Genomic DNA, 24,435 nt, shown 5'->3' with positions numbered 1-24,435 from the left:
CAGTGGAGGTGCCACTGCAGAGGCCTTGTGCCATCATTTCTCCTCCCAACTCCTGTCACTCACCCTGCCGATCTTTCCTGTCACTTCGCCACTCCTGTGCTGTCAGTCTCCCCGGCACTGTGCTCCGGTCCTCCTCCAGCGCTGCTTAACAGAGGTCCGCTCTCACCATGCTTGCATAGATTGCATAGATGTAGGTGCCGCTGCCAGTGAAGGCAGCGCCGCTGTCCATTGCAGGAAGAGAAGCCTGGGATCAACTCCATTCCCCTGCTGTCAGTCTTCCCAGCTGAAGGTGTCCCTTCTCTGCTGGAATCTGTCATCGCTGCCTTCCCACGTTGTCACTCTTGGGGCTTAACGTGGAACATGCGAGACCTGACATGCTGTGTAAGGGGAGCAGCAGCCAATCCACTGCTGGAGGTGTCACCTGCCCCTTCCCTGTCACTGAGCCACATCAACCCATTTCACCACCCTTAGTTCCGCACCAGAATAGATAGATAGATAGATAGATAGATAGATAGATAGATAGATAGATAGATAGATAGATAGATAGATAGATAGATAGATAGACATGAGATAGATAGATAGATAGACATGAGATAGATAATCAGATAGATATTAGAAAGATAACCAGATAGATATTAGATAGATAATCAGATAGATATTAGATAGATAGATAGATAGATAGATAGATAGATAGATAGATAGATAGATAGATAGATATGAGATAGATAGATAGATAGATAGATAGATAGATAGATAGATAGATAGATATGATAGATATGATAGATAGTGCATTAAGCTAAACCACAAAAAAAGAGTATGAATGTCAATGATATCTGTGTGATGATTGCATAACTTCCTTATAGTTTATATCTGTCCTGCATTTCAGGAACTCACATATTTGGTTTCTCGGCCAGCGGATTTCAGTGGAGGTCTTGGCATCTGTAATGTAAAGCGAGTGATATAGATTTGTTCACTTTTACTTTATTGGGCAGAAAATCAATCTGTTTTTCACAACCTCAGAAAAAGTTTGCATTGCTGACAGTGCACTAAACACAGAAAGAGTATGTGCTTTGATACCTCATTATTGTTTCAAAAGGTGTCAAAGCCAAAAGTTATTTTATTAAATACTTGAATGTATAATGCATTTATTATGTCTGCATTGTCATTTACATGTTCATAATAGAAATTAAACTTAGGCTATTTGACACTAAAGACATGTCAGTTATTAGTGTTTTTTTAAATAACAGCTTATGACAAAAGCCCACCAATCATGCTGGAAAGGTTATTCATGGTTTACTTTTTTAATATACAGTGTATTCATAATCAGACAACTTATGTTATAAAACTTACACACAATGTTCTGCCTTGTGCAGTGCCTGAGGAGACACTGCATGATACAGGGACTCAAAGTCAAAGAGATGATCCCTTGGGGCTGCATTGCCTCCTCTAGTGATAAGGCATGTAGTAATTTATTTATTGTAGGTTGACTTTTGATGACTGAAAACTTATGCAAGTCAACAGGATTTTGTTGTGTTAAAATAAATAGGTTCCAAGGATTCTACATGTGCCACATACAGACTCTTTTCACATGGATTTGCAATTGGCATGACGTCTTATGCCTAATGTAAAGGTGGACACATTAGATTAATGTCAGCCGAACCAGTCAATTTTAGCAGGAGCGACTGACCCTCTAATGTATACAGAGGCCTCCCATCACCCCTTGATGGTAGGTGTCAAGGGAAAGAAGAGTTTCAGCATGCCTAATTCTTTGCATCTCTGTAGAGATAAGCTGAGCACATGCATGCTCGGTCAAGCTGAGCATTCAGATGTATGGGCAGGTAGGGAAGATTAGGTGTCAGCCTGAATGAGCATTTGGCCAACAGCTATTTGAAGTATATGGCCATCTTAAGAACTAGGGTTGCAGGTGCATAACACAGGGATCTGTCTTTAAATCAGGTAAATTCTGGAGATATTCCATAATATTCACACAGCCCGAGTGGCTGCTGATGAATGTTCTTTTTTTAAAATGAGATGGATGAGACATAAAAGTTCAGTAAAAGTTTTGAACATAAACTACAGGGTCTCTTTGTCCGTCTTTGCTGATTGGACTACCGCATGAACACATGGGGGGAAATTTACTAAACCTGGCATTTCCGACACTGGTCTTAGTATAATTTTCACAAGGAAATGATGTGCATAATTCAATAAGAAGCACATGTCTCTTCATGTATTACGCACATCCCTGGCAACTCCATGGGCCTTCTCATAAATGTATGTCAGCTCTGACCTGGCATCCATTACTGGTATAATTTACACATGTACACTACCGTTCAAAAGTTTGGGGTCACCCAAACAATTTTGTGTTTTCCATGAAAAGTCACACTTATTCACCACCATGCGTTGTAAAATGAATAGAAAATAGAGTCAAGACATTGACAAGGTTAGAAATAATGATTTGTATTTGAAATAACATTGTTTTTACATCAAACTTTGCTTTCGTCAAAGAATCCTCCTTTTGCAGCAATTACAGCATTGCACACCTTTGACATTCTAGCTGTTAATTTGTTGAGGTAAGCTTGTGAAATTGCACCCCACGCTTCTAGAAGCATCTCCCACAAGTTGGATTGGTTGGATGGGCACTTCTGGCGTACCATACGGTCAAGCTGCTCCCACAACAGCTCAATGGGGTTCAGATCTGGTGACTGCGCTGGCCACTCCATTACCGATAGAATACCAGCTGCCTGCTTCTGCTGTAAATAGTTCTTGCACAATTTGGAGGTGTGTTTAGGGTCATTGTCCTGTTGTAGGATGAAATTGGTTCCAATCAAGCGCTGTCCACTGGGTATGGCATGGCGTTGCAAAATGGAGTGATAGCCTTCCTTATTCAGAATCCCTTTTACCCTGTACAAATCTCCCACCTTACCAGCACCAAAGCAACCCCAGACCATCACATTACCTCCACCATGCTTAACAGATGGCGTCAGGCATTCTTCCAGCATCTTTTCATTTGTTCTGCGTCTCACAAACGTTCTTCTTTGTGATCTAAACACCTCAAACTTGGATTCATCCGTCCACAACACTTTTTTCCAGTCTTCCTCTGTCCAATGTCTGTGTTCTTTTGCCCATCTTAATCTTTTTCTTTTATTGGCCAGTCTCAGATATGGCTTTTTCTTTGCCACTCTGCCCTGAAGCCCAAAATCCCGCAGCCGCCTCTTCACTGTAGATGTTGACACTGGTGTTTTGCGGGTACTATTTAATGAAGATGCCAGTTGGGTACCTGTGAGGCGTCTGTTTCTCAAACTAGAGACTCTAATGTGCTTATCTTCTTGCTTAGTTGTGCAACGCGGCCTCCCACTTCTTTTTCTACTCTGGTTAGAGCCTGTTTGTGCTGTCCTCTGAAGGGAGTAGTACACACCGTTGTAGGAAATCTTCAATTTCTTAGCAATTTCTCGCATGGAATAGCCTTCATTTCTAAGAACAAGAATAGACTGTCGAGTTTCAGATGAAAGTTCTCTTTTTCTGGCCATTTTGAGCGTTTAATTGACCCCACAAATGTGATGCTCCAGAAACTCAATCTGCTCACAGGAAGGTCAGTTTTGTAGCTTCTGTAACGAGCTAGACTGTTTTCAGATGTGTGAACATGATTGCACAAGGGTTTTCTAATCATCAATTAGCCTTCTGAGCCAATGAGCAAACACATTGTACCATTAGAACACTGGAGTGATAGTTGCTGGAAATGGGCCTCTATTCACCTTGGTAGATTTTGCACAAAAAACCAGGCATTTGCAGCTAGAATAGTCATTTACCACATTAGCAATGTATAGAGTGCATTTGTTTAAAGCTAGGACTAGTTTAAAGTTATATTTATTGAAAAGTACAGTGCTTTTCCTTCAAAAATAAGGACATTTCAATGTGACCCCAAACTTTTGAACGGTAGTGTAAATTATACATTAATCTGCTTGTCTGGGATGGCCATGTTCAGTCTTGACCTGCTAATAGGTCCTACTCCTAATTCATTAGCAGGTCGAAACGTCGCTGGTCTTTCTTTTATGGAGGAATAAAGAATATAAGCCTATTCTTCATCCTATGCTGCCTGGGTTGCATATTTGTTTCTGGATGATATTTTGGTCTTGATCCGGACCATAAAACCGGGCTCTGCACTTTGCCTTGTAAACTGGGCATGTATCCACCAGGAGACTTGTGTGGTCTCCCACTGCTGCTGTGTACACCGTTTTCTCTTCAGTCTTGACACATCCTGATCACTTTTTGGAAAACTAAGAAAACTCATACATTTTTGTGCAAAAATGTGCAACTTTTTATACTAGAAACTGTTCTGTAAATGTGCCCTATTGTTTGCTTTTTCTAGCATGCTTTTGGTGGGTGATCACAATAAAGTAATTAGTTAGAACGTTTTAATACTATAATCAAGAGGTTATTTCTAATGTGCAACACAGTCAGATTATGTGAGTATCACTGTGACAAGAAAGGCTCTTTGAGCAATTGGACAATTTGTCACTGAAAAGGCCTGAAAATAAAATATAACCTTTATTGATTGAAAGATTAAAAAACCACCTCTGAATGTCCAGGATGGTTAGGACCCAAAAACAGACACACGCCTCTGAATGTCCAGGATGGTTAGGACCCAAAAACAGACATAAGGTCTGTCAAACTGAAGTGCTGCCTCTTAGGGGCTAGTAGTATAGTTCATCTTGCGGCCATCAATTAGCCCGCATTGCAGTCTAGCCGTTTCTGCTGGTGTATTAACACTACTGCAAACTGTTTCTCCTGGCATTCTCTTCAGCGCATTTATAGGTCAATTATTAGGCATCTACATTTAGAATTTGCTTGCGCTCTAGAGGTTTGTTGGATAGAGTTACCAAACAAAAATCTATCCAACATAAGTGTTGCTTGTCAGGAGCCTTCACTATAGCTCATCAAGCGGCTATTTGAAATTCATCATAATTAAGCCGCTTTATTGCTCTTTTTAACCCTTAACTAGCCCCTTGGCACCTTCTTCAGTGTATTCAACATCAGTTATCAAGCGCATGTATATCTAATTGGCAGCTGCGCAAATGATGTTCATTACACAGCGTTATCAAAACAACAAATCCAATACTTGCTTTAATTTTCGTCCTGATGAAGCAGTGGTAAACGAAGTTGTTTACACTGTGGAAACGCGTTGACGATTACGGATGATTTTGGTTGCTTTAGTCGTTATCAGACTTTGGCCACTTGACACACTTATCAACCAATTGTGTGTTTTTCCGCGAGCTGGCTCATATTATAATTAATTTGGACTTTTTGGACAGAATTCTGCATAAGGAAGTCCTAATATTATTAAAGCCTAGCTTGGGATATGAATAATATATAGATTGTTGTCAGACCGAATTCAGGTCCGGACCCCTTTTAAATTATTGGGGTCTTGACAGACCGTTGTTCCTATAGGAAGCAATTTGTAATAACATTAAACCACATGGACACACTGTGTAGTGTTCTCATAAGTGGTTAAGCCAGTACAGCATTAATTTTAGTGCAGTGGATTGTGAAATCACTTTAATCCTATACCTAGCACTGTTGAGTGGCCGCTGAGTATTACTCGGAACGTGACTTTATTATTGACTTCCATCGCACACACGTTTCCGTTACTATTATATGGTACTAGGCCACTTTCAATTGTGGCCAACATCTAGTACCATCTAGAAATTAGAACACGGCCATTAGTGTTTAAAAGCCTTCGGTTGGCCCTCAAGCTAATACTCACCTTCTCAGACATAGAGGGGCAGTATGCTTTGAGTCTTGGTATACAAATTGTTCTATCCCTATAGGTGCCTTTTTGTTTTTGTTTTTGTGTCATTGTGTGTCTGTTTTTGGGTCCTAACCATCCTGGACATTCAGAGGTGGTTTTTTAATCTTTCAATCAATAAAGGTTATATTTTATTTTCAGGCCTTTTCAGTGACAAACAGTCAGATTATGTCTTTCATATAATATTGTTTTATGTAACTTTATGTGTAGTTTGTAGTAATGTCTTTTTAAATACTTTAGTTGTAGAAAGTAAGAAGTGTTTTCTCATATAGGTAATGTTTATATCTGTGTTAGGGATTCAATTTTTCTGCTCCTTTATGAAAGCAGGACAATAGAATCCAATTGCCAAACGGTTTTGTTTTTTGATGGAACCAAAAGGAAGGCACTAGAGATGAGCGAGCATACACGCTAAGGGCAATTACTCAAGCGAGCATTGCCCTTAGTGAGTACCTGCCCGCTCGAGAGAAAAGGTTTGGCTGCCGGCGCGTTCCCCCCCGCTCTCCCCCACTGCTCCCCACCCCCCGCCGGCACCCAAATCTTTTCTTCCGAGCGGGTACTCACTAAGGGCAATGCTCGCTCGAGTAATTGCCCTTAGCGAGTATGCTCGCTCATCTCTAGAAGGCACTGAATGGACCCTGTTGACCATACTAGGTTTCTTTTCTTGCATGTTGGACTTTGTGGTCCAGCATTTCCTGCTGGATCTGTGCTGGAGGCTTACCACAGAGCCTCTGTCGCAGATGTAAACAAAACCTTAATTCTTTATTCTGAGGGAATGAAGAGGGAATTAAGAGAGTCTATCCATCAAGTCAATAAGTTATGTAGTTTCCTCTCAGACCCTGCTTTACTGAGGCAATCAACTAGTACAATTTATATTGTTTATATGGCAATCTTAAATACCATGTAAAATACTTACATAGGCAGATTTTTTCTCAAATTTCAGTTTTGGAGATCTGGATGCAGACTTAGAATGCTAATGATGCAGGATGAAACAAAAGCTCATTGTTTTTCTTTATGATAGTAATACAAATGCTATTATGCAATGATTATATTTTTGCATCAGGATTCAAAGGCCAAGTTTGCATTTAAACAAAAGATTATGTTCACACAAAACCAGCCTACCTTTACGGATATTACATGAATTCCAACTGTATTAGATACTTTTTTTTCTCATGGGATTTCGGGGGTTCTGCTCTCATATATATCTATTCATATCACATAGTCTTGAAGCTACTGACAGACTCTCTTTGAGTTACACTGCAAATACTTTGTTTAGCATTTTCCACTACTTTTGAATGAATATTATATATTGTTATTTTCTCTTTTTGGAAGTGATATGTGTCCTAATAGCTGAGCTCTAACTGCAGCTATCATCTGTGCTCACACAATATAATGGTCTCTAGTATAACAAAGCCAGATTAATGGTAAAGATAATGAAAAACAATATGGTACGTGTTCTTTCACTTACATGCTCAAGGTAACTAAAGATGGCACTAAAGATATAAAATATTGGTCACAATATAGTACCAGAAATATTAAAGAAAAATATGAACGTTCATTAAAACAAATGCATTTTTGAAAAAAAAAAAGGTGCATGTATGTATTGGGGGAAATATTGTGCAATTGTATTGCCCAGCATGTTTTCCTGGAGCACAGGAAAATAAATGATAGAAAACAATTATAGTATGAAAGTTAAGGCTTGTTTCACACTGCATTTTCACTATGATGTGGCTTTACGTCTGGCAGTTCCAAATGCATTACCAAAAGACAGTATTCAAAAGATCAGTCAAACAGAGACCATTTTGGTCTCTCTTTGACATGGTTTTCATTGATTTTCATCATTTTTGAAGGACAGAAAAGCAAAGTCAAGTCAAAGTCCTACCAAAATGGATGGAAGCCATGTCAAATGAATACCAAAGTGGTCTCCAACTGACTTTTTAAAGTCTACGGTTCTGTTCAGGGTTCTGTCCGAATATTGTTTTTGGTGATTTAGATGAAACCAAAGGATGGAAAGTAACAAACGTTTTGTGAAAGAAGCTGACATGTCCTGACTAGGGATGAGCGAGTATACTCGCTAAGGCACTACTCGCTCGAGTAATGTGCCTTAGCCGAGTATCTCCCTGCTCGTCCCTAAAGATTCAGGGGCCGCCGCAGCTGGCAGGTAAGTTGCGGCGGGGAGCAGGGGAGAGTGGGCGGGAGAGAGGGAGAGAGAGATCTCCCCTCCGTTCCTCCCCGCTCTCCCCCGCAGCTCCCCGCCCTGTGCCAGCCACCGAATCTTTAGGGACGAGCAGGGAGATACTCGGCTAAGGCACATTACTCAAGCGAGTAGTGCCTTAGCGAGTATACTCGCTCATCCCTAGTCCTGACTAATGGAGCAGAACTGATTTTAGTACATTAAGCTTAACTATCACCATCAATGATAATAGTTACATCTATGACCAGCTTAAGATCTTTGGAATTGGGAGAGGAAATTAAATTAATATTAAATGTAGCTTCACTGTTTAGTTGATTATTCATTTTACCATGGGAAATGGGTCGTGCAACACCTCATCAATGGCAGCACAAATTTCTTCAGTCTGTTGTCTAAGCAATGCAGGGGAACACATCTAAGAAAAAAGTAGAAAGTAGTATTTGATGGAGGACAGCCTTCAGTAAAAGAATTAAGAAGAGATTATTATTAACGTACCTCAGTATGTGTATCTGCTCTGTCTTCAGCATCACTATTTCTTCTATTTATTTCAGATTCATCAATTGCCTTCATAAAAATGATACTTTATTAATATGTTATAGTAGCAAAGGCATAAATGTAAAGTGCAAGCTTCACGTCAACATAAATCTGAAAACAGATGTTTAACTAATATAAAATAGGGAAATATTAGGGCCCATTAACACAATCAACAAGAACAGTAAATAGTAATTCTATGTGTGTGTTATACTTATCTGTAATATCATCAATAGCCTGATATGGGTCCATGTTGTACCTATGTGTGTAACTGTACACTCATGAAGAGGTTGATTTCTCAGTGATTTTGTGAGAATCTGCATGCTATATTCACACCAAGCAACACTGATTCTAGAAATGATACAGTGCTTTCACATAGGCACCATATGGTGGCATACACACAGATCCAAATTGCGTAACGTGCCAAACTATCATTTGGTGCATTAAATAAACGGATGTAGAATGCCAAACATTAGTTTAGGGCATGATACATCTGTATGGTGGCACACAGAGAACCTACTGCTCAGTAATACATTCCCACAATGCGCACCATGCTATCCTACAGAGCTTCTGCATGCAGTTTTGTCATGCACTCTAAGGCTAGGGCTACACTAAAAAAAATTGTAGAAAGACTACAAAGTAATCAAAACATGTATGGGTAGTTTTCAAAAGATTTCCATTGTTCTGCTTTTTATATGGGCAGAAGAAGGAAATTACCAGTGTTGTCAGATTCGGTACATGCCAGACACCAACTATAATGGAAGTAGTGTCATATGCTGTACCATGTCTTCTAGTATTTCGGACGAAATCTGCAATGGAGGCTCCTAACAGAACCTCTACATGGATGTGGTCGAGTGCTTACACTTTAAAGAACAGTGTAAGTGAAAATCCTATCTAGTTGAGATAAAAAAATAGACAGCTCTTCTCTTGACTAATTGATGTTCAATCCATTTTTAAGCTATTCCCAGGAATAGCTAGCATAGTGTCAGAGAACTGGGGTCCAGGTACTGGTAGTCCCTAAAAGCTGCACACAACTGCTGTTCCTACCTACTTGCTCCCCTGGGCTAGGCCCCAGCGTGACAACTGGGCGACGGTCCCTATACTCTCTAGGGAAGCGGGGCAAGGGGTCAGACTTACAAACAGATACAAAGACAAACAAACACAGAGGCAAGTCAGGAAGTCTGGGTCAGCAACAGGAGAATACGCAGTAGCAGGGATCAGGCGAAGTCAAAGTCGGGTTCAAACGCAGAGAGTCAAAACGGGGAATCAAATCAGAATAACACGGGTGTAGCCTGGAGACAAACATACACTGGCAAGGATGGGGAGAAATTGAGGGGTTTAAATGCTGTCAGAACTCCCGACCCAGCAGCTGATTGGGGCGGGCAGTCTGACAGCAGCAGGACCAAATTAGATGCTGGGAGAACAGTCCCTGGCACCTGCAGAGACGGAGGAGAGCAAAAGCATCTGGGAGTTATGCCAATGGGAATGTGCGTCGCTGGAGCCGGCAACCAGGGGAGGTCACCAAGACTGGGGCTCCCCTACGCTGCACCCCAGCAGCCCAGGTGATAGGACGGACGGTGTGGGCATGGAGACCCTGAGAGCTGCCGGTCCTGACACATAGGTTTAGACTGCAATACCTGTATCTTTTACCTTACATGTATATCAGTTTATGTTGAAACATGTCTGAAATGTAGTGATATATTTTGAGTTGTCACATGATCTAGTTTGCAATGTATCATTCATAATGAGTTTAAAAGCTATAAGTTAAAGATCTGTGAAAACAGATGTGTACTGTCTCTACAGATCATCTTATTTACAAGTACAGTGAAGGACATTCCTTTGTATATTACAATTTGTGCAAGCTGGTCTTGACTGAATTCCAACGTTGCATTGAAACATTGAATCTATTAGAAAGCTTTTGTAATAAGCATTTGTGTAATGGGAATGTTAAGACCCTACACTTGACTTTGACTCTAGGAGAAATCTTGTGTCCTTATGTCCTCTGGCCAGAGATATCATTATGTTAAAGTATCAGTATACCACTCTACAAACTGGACATGGCGTTATTTAGTTAATAATTGGAATTTATGAAAGATAATCCATTATAGCATTACATTTTCAAGCCTTAACAATTAATTGAATAGATCCATCTTTCATGGGCCCATTGCCAGTTTTATTAATTCATTTGACAATTTGTTCGAAAGTGGAAATATATAACACTATACCATGTTCATATGCTACTGTCATAGACTATATACATATTAGTGACATATTAAAAGGAACAGTATGTAGAGCTCTTACAATAACTCTAAGTTCATAAACAATGCCAGAGCTGGTATGATAATATTTGTAGTTGGTGAAAGGTTGGAGGTGCTGGGCTGATTGCCCCATTTGCCTCTGCTATAATTCCTGTACTGAAATAAAATCAAATTACAGCAATGGCAAAGATTTTGCTCAGGAAAGATTTCAAGAAGACATTTATTGACCCAACATGTTAGCAACTCTTAAAAACATTGGAGCAGATTTGTCAATATATTCATTTAATTTTCCTGCAATAAGTATATTAGGGCATATTTATTAGAATTCTGGCATAAATTGCGATAATTAGACAATATGTAAGACCACAGCGTCTTAAAAATGGGGAGGGTTTGAGTAGAGTGAAGTTTTTAGAATGAATGTAATAATTTCTGTGCAATCTCACTCTAGTAGCTGTGAGAAATTTATCAACATCATGTGACTTGGTAAATTTGGTACATTTTGCACTGCAGAGAGTAAAAAAGCATGACAAAAAGGGGCATCAAAAATACCTCTGATGGTAAGTTTCTCACATTGAAAAGGATGGTGTTAAGGCCGAATGTCTTATCTATGAAGCCTCCATACTTCTTTTTCAAGTTGTAAAAAGTCGGCAGGGCGGACTTTTACCAAGCAGTACTTATTTATCAATAGTTTGTGACACTTTTCTGCTTAGAAAAGCAGCAGAACAATGCTAATCCCTAAGTGATATTGCTTTCCATGGATGGTGGACTCCCCAGCAGGGTATGTACATTGTATCTTGTAGATTAATTTGGTGCATGTCAAATCGGAGTAGAGAATGGCCAACTGTTAATCCGGTGTGACAGTATAAATAAATAAATCTGTGAATATATATCCCTTTAAAGCCATAAATAATGGCATAATAAACAACACTACAAATAAGGCTGCCTGCACCTGAACGGATCGGATTCTGCAAGCAGATGTCCGCCACTGAAGCCCTATGATTCATTGTGGAAACGAATTGCGATTGCTTGTGGACAATTGCAGATGCAAACCTTTTCTTCTGTGTGCGAATGTACGTGCATGCGCGGTGTATCGTCTGCAAGGAACTAAGATCGCAAGCAGGTGATTACATCAGAAAGTTGCCCAACCCCCCGGAAAAACCCTTCTATGCAAAAGGTTAATGTGCAGATGACATTCTCTTGTGCTTTTGTGGTGGTGGGAGCCTAGAACCGCCTTCACAATGGCATACTGCTCTTTTGGCTTGGGAGAGCAATAAATCTGCCAATATCGAATACCACGGCTACTGCAATGGACAATGGCGTGTACCTCTCTGAAACCATCTGTCCTGCACTGTCTTTTCCCTGCATTCCTGCTGCCTGTTATTCATTTTGTTATGTGGTCTCCTGGCAACCTGCAAACTATCCGAGTACATATCTGCGCCCATCCGCAATATAATTGTGGATGCACTGCAATTCAAACACTCCCATATAGATCAATGAAGCCCGTCCGCGTGGATTCCGTGGTAAAATAGAGCATGCTGCAATTTTTTCCCTCCTGAAAAGCAGGGGTTTTAAAAAAATCTGCACTGCGCATGTCCAACAGCTCACCGCACGGACCATCCGCAGTACACAGAAGATACAAAAAAGGTAGGTACGTGCGCATGCTGCCTGGGCACAGGGTTGGATTCTCCTGCAAGGCTTCCACAGAATGTGACCCAGTCGTGCAGGGGCGTAACTAAAGGCTCAGGGGCCCTGATGCAAAAGGTGAGCCAGGGTCCCCCCTCTATCTGTATCCGTACCCGTACCCATATCTAAACCATGCAGAGGCATAACTTGAAGCTTCTGGGCCCCAATGCAAAACCTGTAACAGGGCCCCCAACTATAATGCTTTATTCATAGTACTGGGCTCCCTATATGGAGAAGAGAGGCCTTATGGACCCCCTAAGGCTCCTGGGCCCGGGTGCAACCGCATCCCCTGCACCCTCTATAGTTACGTCTCTGCGGTCATGTACAGGCGGCCTTAGTAGTTTTAATAATAGGGTTTGTCTTGTTTTATAATCCTAACAATTTTCTTCCGTACTCTGCTTGAAGCAGTAATTTAAAATAATAATTTTTAATAATCTAAAATTGCTAATACCACTAATATAGAATACAAATAGCTGTGTAATAAGAATTACACAGCTAATTGGCATCACGATTTGTTATATTCAGGTGGGTACATTAAATTAATGATAGTTAATGTTAATCAAGGCATATTGAAAATGGATTGAGTGCAACCAATCACGCTTATTGTAAAAGTTAAACATATCCTCAGTGTAAGTTGTAAATGTTCTCATAGTGACAGCTGCATTTTTAGGCACTGCAGGACATTTGAATGAGTTAGAAGAAATAGTGACTAGCAAATTCCATCATAGCCTACTTCCTTGTAGCTTAGTTAAAGCTGTAGCTTTCTAATTGGATGCGATAGGTATAGACATATATGCTAGTAAATTGGTCTGAATGCTATTCAATTCTGTCAATTTATTTACTACCATCTTTTTGCTGTGCTTTATTTATATCAATCTCAATGTTATGTTAGGTTGGGAAATGCATTAACTTATTCTTTCCAGGCCAATTACCATAAATTGAAAGTATATTATATTTGTTCCTTTATTTCATGACAGTTGTATCAATTTTGCATTATGTAGCTTGTTGTAATTTTTGCTTATATCTGTTCCAAAAGATAACATGCCACTTGTGAATTCTTCTTCTATACTGTTGTATTAAATATATTAGGGTCCTTTTACACTGAACAATCGTCAGATCTCGATAATCTGAATAATAATTGTTCAGTGTAATTGCTACCAGTAACTGAACGCTGAATAATAATTAGTTTGTTGTTCAGTTTCTGCAGGCATAAAAATCAAACAACGGATCAGCCTGCATAATCTTGCAGTCATTCACCTATGAATGACCGCCTTTTACTGTGAATGGAGGTGGGTGGGCAGATGCGGTCTCCGGCCCGCTGCACCTGCATTCACTGAGCATTCATTGTTCCTGTGTGAAAGGACCATTTCAATTATCGTATTTTTCTGTGTATAAGACGCGGTTGTTTGACAAATATTTTGCTCAAAAATCGCACAGCGACTTATACACGGAATGTAAGTTTTCGTTGGAAACGATCCAATGAAAACTTACATGAATGCATGGTACCCCTCACAGCGAAGCAGAGCAGCAGCGCGGAGAAGCAGGGCAGCGATGTGGAGAAGTAGAGCAGTGGTGCGGCTAGGTGAGTATGCCTGCACCCTCACACATGTACACTACATACAAATACACACTACACACACATATACATTACACACACAGCACATATACAGTACATACATGCATACAACAGTCTACTCTCCTCTCAGTGCTGCCCGGCCGGTCTTCTGTCTCCTACGCTTGCTCCCCATAGGAACCTGTAAACAGCAACCACTCACGAGACAGCGTTGGTGCTGTGAAGAGCTACAGAGACCTGTCGGGCAGCATGGAGAGGTCGGTCCAGTGAGTATAACAGGGACCTATAGTGGGATTTAAATATAGAACAGTACTACGTACTGTTTTATGTTTACAATCTTTTTTTCTTAATTTTGGGTGGGAAAGTAGGGGTGTCTTATACAGGGAAAAATACAGTAATTAATTACTATCTAATTGTATTACCTTTCTGTAGAGTCAGTATTTTCTACCTTTTAAATATCAACTCATAGAAGAAATCTTGTATTTTATTATCTATCTTACACTACTCTTAGTTGAATGGTGATATTGTAATTATTCAGCATCATGCAAATGTTTAATAAATGGTTAGTTAGAATTGCAACCTTCCAGGTACAGGGCTCTGGGTTAAATGTGACTACTTCAGGATTGGATCTGCATGTTTTGCATTGACTTTGTATGGGCACTCTGCTTTCCTGCTATATACTCTATCAAAATAATCAGTTCAAGACAGAAAAATCAGATTGTGGAGACAGGCAAATAATGTGAAAAGGGTCCATATACATACAAAGTCACAGTCCATATATATCACTACATACTGTAATATGATGGTGCTGTAGGCAAAAGGAAATAAGTCAAATTAAGAAACACCATTCATAAATTGATAAACAAGATTATAATGCACAGGACAAGTAGGTTAAAATCATAAAATAGCTATTGATAGGTTATAATGATGAGATACATATCTTCTCTGCTGAGAGCTACAACCCTGACTACCTTAAAAACATGTATGTATGATCTTGCAATAAGAGGAATAATACATTTAGCTACAAGACAATTCTCAGGCAACTTACTGTTAAGATTGTGTGTGAAAACGGTCGGCTGATATACGCTCATGGGAATAAAGCCTCAGGTTGGTGATGCCTGACACTGATCCCTGTATCTGAGCATGGTGGCTCACTCTCTTTTTTCCGTGGAGTGAGGACACTTAGACTAGCTATGGTTTTCCTTCTTTATGCACGTGAGCTCAGGGTGGGGTTCCCATTCTATGTTGTATGCACAACTTAGTGTGTTAGTGTGAACTGTGTCCTGTGATGCTGGATTGTGTATCATCTCTGGGCTATTGTGGCTCTTAGGTTCCAGTGTGGGGCCGCCCTTATCAGGGCGATCGCCCTGCTTGTAGGCAGGGTTCTGGTGGATGTTGTCTCTTTAGAGTAGGGACCTGTGAGACAATAGGAGGACCTTTTAAATTTCCACGAGCTTAAGTGACTTGGCCCATCCACGAACTAATACCTCGTACTTTTATAGCAATTCTATCTGTTATGTGTGCAGGTATGCAAGGTGAGTGTTTCAGTCGTTAGTCAGTCCTTATGTTATTTCTGCCTGTTAATCCAGTTCCCAGTATGCAGTTCACTGTGCCTTTGGTGTTCTAGCCAACGTGTCTTGTTGAACGTGATAGCACTCCCGCGTCCATGTTGTGGCGAGGTGTGTCAGATGGATGTAAGACTTATCTAGTAAGGGCAGATGATTAGATTGGATTTCAATTCGACCAATCTATAAGATTCTTGTTTTCAACCAATGTGTTTGTCTAGGGATCACTGGGCAGTCCCAAAGGCAAATAATCTTTCTTGCCTATCAACAGCAATAGCAATTTATAAAAATATAAAATACAAAAGAAGTCCACTCAAAACTAATGTAATAAAATATTAGAACATTTCTTAAGAATCTTTTAGATTTTCCAGGAACTCCAAATATTTTTTAGAAATACAATACCATTTTAGTGACAGTGATGTAAAAACACATAATATACTTATTAGATTTGTAAATAAGGTTCTAAATACATATTATATATGTATATTAGGGTTTTTAATTTTCAAATACATTGTAAATTGTTTTAAGCAATTTCGATCAAAGAGAATTTGTTTTGAAGGAAACGTGTTAAGGATTCATTATATTGAGCAGAGAACTTTATTAGGCATACTTCTTATCTAGTCCTAAAATATAGCCTCTCTAGGTTTACTGGTAACTATCAGCACATACTAACTAATGATCTGATGTTGCACACAGGTGGACGGAAGCCCTTATCATCATTCCCTGACTACACATCAGTGCATCATAAGCTCTTGGTTATGCAGATACATAGTAACATAGTATGTAAGGCCGAATGAAGACAATGTCCATCTAGTTCAGCCTGTTTATCCTCCTATGTTTTTGGTCCAGAGGAAGGCAAAAACCCCAAGAGGCAGAAGCCAATTAGCCCATTTGGGGGGAAATTCCTTCCCGACTCCCTAATGGCAATCAGACTGTTCCCTGGATCAACCTCTAATAATTCCTACCTGCCTGTATACCCGGATTAACAATTAACCTAAGATTTATATCCTGTAATATCCTTCCCCTCTAGAAAGACATCAAGTCCCCTTTTAAACTCCTCTATGGATTTTGCCATGACCACATCCTCAGGCAGAGAGTTCCACAGTCTCACTGCTCTTACAGTAAAGAACTCTTTTCTGTGTTGGCGATGAAACCTGCTTTTTTTCTAGACGTAGCGGATGCCCTCTTGTTACAGTCACAGTCCTGGGTATAAACAGATCATGGGAGAGATCCTTGTATTGTCCCCTCTTGCATTTATACATAGTTATTTGATCTCCTCTTAGCTGTCTTTTTTCCAGGGTAAATAATTCCAATTTTGTTAGCCTCTCCGGGTATTCCAGTCCCTTCATTCCATGTATTAGCTTAGCTGCCCTTCTTTGAACCCCATCAAGCACTGTAACATCTTTCCTGAGCACCGGTGACCAGAGCTGTACGCAGTATTCCATGTGGGGCCTGACAAGTGCCTTATATAGCGGTAGAATAATGTTCTCAGCCCTTGCCCCTATACCTCTTTTAATGCACCCCAAGACTTTATTAGCTTTTGCAGCAGCTGACTGGCATTGGTTACTCCAGTTTAATCTACAATCCTCTAGTACGCCCAGGTCATTTTCCATATCACTTTTTCCCTAGCAGTACCCCATTAAGTGTATATTGGTAACATCTGTTTTTCCTGCCCATGTGCATAACCTTACATTTATTAACATTGAACCACCCTCTGCTTTCTATCTCTGAGCCAGTTCCTTACCCAGATACACACGTTTTCACCTAATCCAAGCTGCCTCATTTTATATATCAGCCTATTATGCGGCACGGTGTCAAATGCTTTAGAGAAGTCCAGATATACGAGATCAATAGACTTTCCCAGGTCCAGCCTAGAGCTTACTTCATCGTAGAAGCTGATCAGATTGGTCTGACATGATCGACCCTTCATGAACCCATGCTGGTGAGGAGTTATTCCGTTGTTCTCCTTAAGGTATTCTTCGATGGCGTCTCTCAAAAACCGCTCGAATATTTTTCCAGTTACTGAAGTGAGATTTACGGGCCTGCAGTTACCAGGCTCACTTTTGTACCCCTTTTTGTAAATTGCAACCACGTTGGCAATGCGCCAATCCAATGGTACAACCCCGGTCTTGATAGTATCCATAAATATTAGATATAGTGGCCTAGCTATCACATCATTTAGTTCCCTTAGTACCTTTGGGTGTATTCCATCTGGGCCTGGCGATTTATTGATTTTAATCTTCTTTAACCGGTTCCGCATTCCTCCTGCGTTAGCTATGAGATATTTTGTGAGGGGTTCATTTTGGTCCCCCGCATCTCATGTGGCATTTCCTTTTCGTGTGTGAATACGCTTAAAAAGAAACAATTTAATGGGTTTGGCTTCCCTCCATTATCTTCAATGATTTCTCCTGCATTATTTGTTAAAAGGTCAGTACTTTTGGTGCAAATCCTTTTGCTGTTAATATAGTTAAAAAATAGTTGGAGCTTTTGCATATAGAGAGTTTATATATTATATTTTTGGGGTATTTTGGTTTGATATTTACTATGAACATCTATTATCCATTGCCGTATTATTGTACACAGGTGGATGGAAGCTCCTATCTAAGCACTAATCCCTGACTCTACACCAGAACGATAGAGCCGTCATTACGTGTTTTTATAGAGAACCTAATTTCCTATGCATGTTGACAGGTTAAGGCAATATCATTCTCGGTTTCCCTTCTGAGTTCTCTAATCACTGATCAACTAGTGTATTTGGGGGTTTATTACCCTCTTTTTTGGCAGTTGATCCATTGAAGATCACTGCTTATGTCTTTTTCTCCCTATTATTGTTAATCTTTATATGAATTATGTTTTGATGATTTTATTTCATCTATTAATATTTTTTTCCTTTTCATTCTACTTGGGGTGAATAGACAGATTACTTTGTCTCTTAACCTTTTCAACACATTTATCTTATATCTTTATGTGTGTATTTGGGGACAAATTATGGCTCCTAATTTGTATCACACATTGATCTGTTATAGAAGAACTTTCAGTGACATTTAGCCCTTTTTTTTGTTCTTCTCTGCCTTTCTGTGATTTGTTTCTGATCATAGAGAAAACTGAAATTATTTTATCATAATATAAAACACTTTTATATGCAAGGAAAGTTTTCAGATATAAAGGCCATCATAAGTATTAGCTAAAAACATTTCTTTTCACCAAGGAGATTGTCACTGACCTTTTGATCCAGAAGCAATGTATTTGTAGGAATTGCAGCGAAAGCTTTGTATTTTGACTTGTTTTTGTGTAACTAAAATGCATAAAAACAGTAGGTTATTTCTGCACAGATGGAGTTGGGAATCTACACTTTGCATGTATTAGTTAGGGATGGGCTAAATTATCAATTCTCCATTGCTCAGGACTGGTGTTTTATAACTAATATATTACTTCTACATCTTCGTAAATCTTTTTATCATTTCCCCATAATGGGATTGTCAGAGATAGCATATTATGAGAGTTGTGATACTTACCGCTACATTAATTAAGACTTTGACTCTGTTTTGTAAGGGCTCAATCACATGGGCGCTTTAACGTGCAAATTTTTGTGTGCAGAACGCAAATGCACAAAGAATTCACATGACCGAAACGGGCAGCATGCAGAAAAAAACGCACTTGGCAGCATTTTTCCGCACATAAAGTTCGCTGCCCGCTATCCCCTGCTGTGGCTGTGACAGCTGCAGCAGGGGATTCCTTGGATGTGAAACCCCTGGATGCTGTCACACCCAGGGGTTTCACGTTTGGTCAATGGGGCTGACGGCAGCAGCGGCAGCCCCTCTGACATATAGAGAACATCGCGATCCTCTGCTACAGCTGTGACAGCTGTGGCAGAGGATTTCTTCATCTCCACGGGGAGTCCCATTGTCACTAGACACTGTGACAGTTGTCATTCAGTAGCTGAGTGCTGCCTCTGATTGGTCACAGTGCTCAGCCAATCAGAGGCAGCCCTTTTAGCACGCGGGGGTTTTAAATCCCCACCTGCTAAAATCACTTCAGAGCAGTGCAGGAGAAGACCCAGCTAGACGCACCTGAGCCTTGGCAGCTGCAGAGAGGTGAGTATATATATTTTTTATTTTTTACACATTTTAGGGATGATTTTTCAGGGAAGGGCTTATAGTTAAAGCCCTTCCCCGAAAATCACTGCAGGGCTTGCCGGCAGTAGTTCCGGCTCCATTGAATTCAATGGGAAAACATCGAGCTCCTGTGCCAAGCTGTCACAGCTTGAAAAAGACCGATAATCGGTCGAAATGTTGTGTGATCATTTTTATCCTGTAATGGAGGAATAAAGTTTGAAATTTTTGCACCAAAGGATTCTGCTACTGTTTGCATCTCTATAAGAGCTGCCACAGCTGTGCCAGAGGATCGCAATCTTCACTATATGTTCTCAATGGGATCGGCGCTGCTGCCACCAGCCCCACTGAGCACAAGGTGAAAGGTTTCACATCCAAAAAAGACGGATGCCGCTGTTACTGGCGTTTTAAAATCAGCTGCCCTATATTTACCTGCGCACAAAAATGTGCAGCTGTAAATATGAAGCATCTGACCGCTGCCATTGAAAAGCATTGGTTCTATATAGTTGCAGATCGCAAACGCAGGTAACATACGTGCATAAAAACGCCCTTAAGGCCTCGGTCACACGACCGTTTTTTGGTCCGATCTGCAGACGCGCTTGCGATCTGCAGATCTATAGACCAAATGCATCCCAATGGAATTAGTCACATGTCCGCTTTTTATGTGGATGTGCGATCAATTATAGGACACAGCAATTCGCAGAACGCGCCTATCTGCGTTCTGCGCATCGCTGTGTTCTATATATGCGCTCAATGGGGCCGGCGGCAGCAGCGCCGACCCCATTGAGAACATATACTAAAGATCGTTCTCCTCTGCCACAGCTGTAACAGTTGTGGCAGAGAAGAACGATGTTCGCCCATTGAATTCAATGGAGCCGGCAATACAGCCGGCTCCATTGAAAGCAATGGGCTGCTGGCGAGCGCGGGATGAATTTTCGGGAAGGGCTTAAAAATATAAGCCCTTCCCTGAAAATCATCCTAAAATGTGTAAAAATAAAAAAAAAATGTATACTCACCTTTTCCCAGCAGCCAGAATTCAGACGCGTCCGGCCGGCAGTTCTCCTAAACTGCTCTGTGTAGTATTCAGCAGCCAGAGATTTAAAATCCCCGCCTGCTGAATGAGCTGCCTCTGATTGGTCATAGCCCTCACCAATCAGAGGCAGCTCTCACTTACCAATTCATGAATTCAGCCTCTTATTGGCTGAGCGCAGGGACCAATCAGAGGCAGCTCTCAGCTATTGAAGGACAGCTGAGAGCTCCCTCTGATTGGTCCCTGCGCTCAGCCAATCAGAGGCAGCACTCACTCACCCATTCATGAATGGGTGTGAGTGAGAGCTGCCTCTGATTGGTGAGGGCTGTGACCAATCAGAGGAAGCTCATTCAGCAGGCGGGGATTTTAAATCCCCGGCTGCTGAATACTTCACAGAGCAGTTCAGGAGAACTGCCGGCCGGACGCGGCTGAACTCCGGCTGCTGGGAAAAGGTGAGGATTAGAGATGAGCGAGCATACTCGTCCGAGCTTGATGCTCGTTCAAGTATTAGGGTGCTCGAGATGCTCGTTACTTGAGACGAGCACCACGCGGTACTCGTCTCAATTAAATGAGCACTGACCATTGAATTCAGTGGAGCCGGCAATACAGCCAGCTCCATTGAAAGCAATGGCCTGCCGGCGAGCGCGGGATGAATTGTCGAGAAGGGCTTAAATATATAAGCCCTTCCCTGCAATTCATCCAGAAATGTGTAAAAAAAAAATATATATATATACTCACCTTGTCCCTGCAGAACGATGTTAGCCCATTGAATTCAATGGAGCCGGCAATACAGCCGGCTCCATTAAAAGCAATGGGCTGCCGACGATCGCGGGATGAATTGTCGGGAAGGGGTTAAATATATAAGCCCTTCCCTGCAATTCATCCAGAAATGTGTAAAAAAAATATATATATATATACTCACCTGGTCCCGGCAGACGGAGTTCAGCACGGCCAGCGGCAGACCTCCTGAACTGCTCTGAACAGCTGTGAGTAGTATTCAGCAGCCGGGGATTTAAAATCCCCGCCTGCTGAATGAGCTGCCTCTAATTGGTCACAGCCTGACCAATCAGAGGCAGATTCCACTCACACACCCATTCATGAATTTATGAATGGGTGTGTGACTGCTGCCTCTGATTGGCTCAGTGGGACCAATCAGATGAGATACATTTTTTTTTTTTTTTTTACACATTTTAGGATTATTTTCAGGGAAGGGCTTATATTTTTAAGCCCTTCCCGAAAATTCATCCTGCGCTCGCCGGCAGCCCATTGCTTTCAATGGAGCCGGCTGTATTGCCGGCTCCATTGAATTCAATGGGCGAACATCATTCTCCTCTGCCACAGCTGTGGCAGAGGATAGCGGGCAGTGTGAGGCGGTTTCACTGAAAACGCTGCTAGGTGCAGCTTTTTCAGCCAATCGTCGGCCCCGGTCACGCGATTTGCGGATGCACATCCGTTATGCGATCCGCAAATCGCGGAAAAAAACGCCCGTGTGACCGAGGTCTCACCCTGCTGTCTCACATGGCCTTCTCTGTGACCAGCTTTATATGTCTACCGTGTCCTGAAAGTGAGTTTTCTGTGTCCTGAAAGGGACCCTATGTGCCTGGAGAGATGAAGACAGGCACACCAGCTTCTCTGACTGCCTCACGTACACTGTGCATTAGTATGCCTCATTAGTCTAAGACACTACAACTACTTTGATTAACCAGTGCTGGTCAGTCAGATCAGCATGTAGTGTCTTCAGGTACATTTACACACACAGATACTCACTCAAAATTCATCAGAAACTGACAGTTTTCAGTGATCATTTTGCATTAGCTACTAATGGGTTATCAGCCCATTAATAGCTAATTAGCTTCATTTCCATATATTTAGAGAACAGCAGGTGGTCTGTTCTCTAAATACATCACTATTGTTCTCCAGGGGGGCAGCTACTGAAAGATTGTTATCAGCGCTGCCTGCAGAGAACTCAGCGTGTGGTGGCTCTTATCAGTCCCAATGGATTTTAAGCTGAGTGGAACTCAGTGATGGATGAAAAGTGCACAGTAAGTGCACAATGGGCGTAAATTTACAAGCAATGATTATCACTCAAAAGATGGCTTTTGAGTGAATTTTGAGCGATAATCGTTGTGTAGAAAGGGCCTTTAGACTACCAATTCATGCTATGGACAGTGTACATCTGGTAGTCAGAGAAACAGTTCGGCGATCTTTATTTCTTCAGGCCTTGAGGGTCATTTTAATTTCTATATAATTCGCACTATAGGATTTAATAGAGAAAAGTAATTCTGGGACACAGAAAACAAATAGCTAGTCACATCCTGTGGGAAGAGAGGTGAACCAAAGGGGAGCCAAATCTGAGCAATGTGACAATCTGTAAGTCTGGCAATTACACCACAAGGAAATGATTAAAAAAAAATTGTAGGAGGGCCCTTTAAATTTCAGTTGTATAAACTATTTAGTTAAAATTAACAAAACACATTCCTCTGCAGTTTATACAAAAGTTGAAAATGTAATATTCTTTGCCAACAATATGTTTTGTTGTTACTGAATAACCAAGAAAAAAATTTAATATACTTATATTCCAGAATTGAATTCTCATTCCTTATAATATAATGTCAACTTATATTCATGGCTACAAACAATGTGGAAGAGCTTAAAAATAGCAAGTCGGAAAACATTATATTTTGGTTTATTTGAAGCACTCTCAAACAATAGCTATTTTACATTCACATGTAAAAAAGATAATAAAAAATAAAATGTACAATATTCAGTCACAGCTGTATACTAATTGTTTAGCAAAAATACATAAATACATATAATAGGATTATTTTAATTTTATCTATAACCGAAAACACAAAGGCACTATTATTTCCAATAAAGAAGAAACTAAAGCATGCTGATATGCACAAGGTTTTAGGCAAAATATGGGAATACTTTAGGTCTGGCATATAAACATAGGTAGCAAAATTTGAGAATGCTTTGGATTTAGTACTGTATGTTAAAGCATACCTCACTTTGTTGATGACTTTTCGGAATAAGCTGCCATGAGTTTAGATGAGGAATAGCACTATTTCTGGCCATTATAGGACTTAAATCCTCCATATTTCTTCAGTGTCACCCTCTGCACCCTCTATATCTAATTCTTAATTTTCCCTGAGCTGCTACATGGAGACTTGCTGCTATGGTATCTCAAATGCACAGCACACAGAAAGCAGAGGAGATTCTGCTTCCCTATCTCTATCATACATGGAGAAGCATCAATATAGAGGATACCACAGAGAAGTATTGGGTAGCACAGGTGTGAATCCATACTGAGGAGAGATAAAACACTAGAAGCCATAGCAGTGTCTCTCTGCTTCCGTATTGCTCCAGCATTTACCCCCCCCCCCCCTTCTCCATAAACTTCTACAGGCAGCAAGCAAAGACCCACCCTAACTTCCTGTAATTGATCTTGGTATATTTGATTCTAGAAACGGATTGCATATGACAACAGCTAGTGGAAGCAAGTTAGAAAGAAGCGAGATGCCTAGTGGCTAGCTCTTTAGTGATTTCTGAGCACACGGACATCATTATAGTTAAATAATGTGACTTGTACTTTTGATATATATATATATATATATATACACTGTTTGCAGATAGATAGATGGATGGATGGATGGATGGATAGATAGATAGATAGATAGATAGATAGATAG

At 40.7% G+C, this 24,435-nt stretch overlaps 1 protein-coding gene across 4 annotated transcripts in view; it reads right to left on the bottom strand.

Annotated features, from left to right (window-relative positions):
- The window catches only part of MLIP (muscular LMNA interacting protein), a 213,292-nt gene that overhangs the window by 58,598 nt on the left and 130,259 nt on the right, over positions 1-24,435 (bottom strand). For 2 of the 4 annotated variants that reach the window (XM_066603905.1, XM_066603929.1), the window contains 6 exons: positions 18,825-18,896; positions 14,830-14,844; positions 8,487-8,555; positions 8,323-8,406; positions 6,717-6,773; positions 895-939 (listed from right to left, as the gene is read on the bottom strand). In XM_066603905.1, coding sequence (XP_066460002.1) covers positions 895-939; positions 6,717-6,773; positions 8,323-8,406; positions 8,487-8,555; positions 14,830-14,844; positions 18,825-18,896 — 342 coding nt within the window. The remainder of the gene's footprint in view (positions 1-894; positions 940-6,716; positions 6,774-8,322; positions 8,407-8,486; positions 8,556-14,829; positions 14,845-18,824; positions 18,897-24,435) is intronic. The other 2 variants (XM_066603915.1, XM_066603920.1) reach the window with 2 other exon arrangements.

The sequence above is a fragment of the Eleutherodactylus coqui genome, chromosome 1 (genome assembly GCF_035609145.1).
Source record: "Eleutherodactylus coqui strain aEleCoq1 chromosome 1, aEleCoq1.hap1, whole genome shotgun sequence".
In the NCBI taxonomy this organism is placed as follows: domain Eukaryota; kingdom Metazoa; phylum Chordata; class Amphibia; order Anura; family Eleutherodactylidae; genus Eleutherodactylus; species Eleutherodactylus coqui.
The sequence above is the reverse complement of the archived record's forward strand: the minus strand, read 5'-3'. Positions and strand labels throughout refer to the sequence as shown.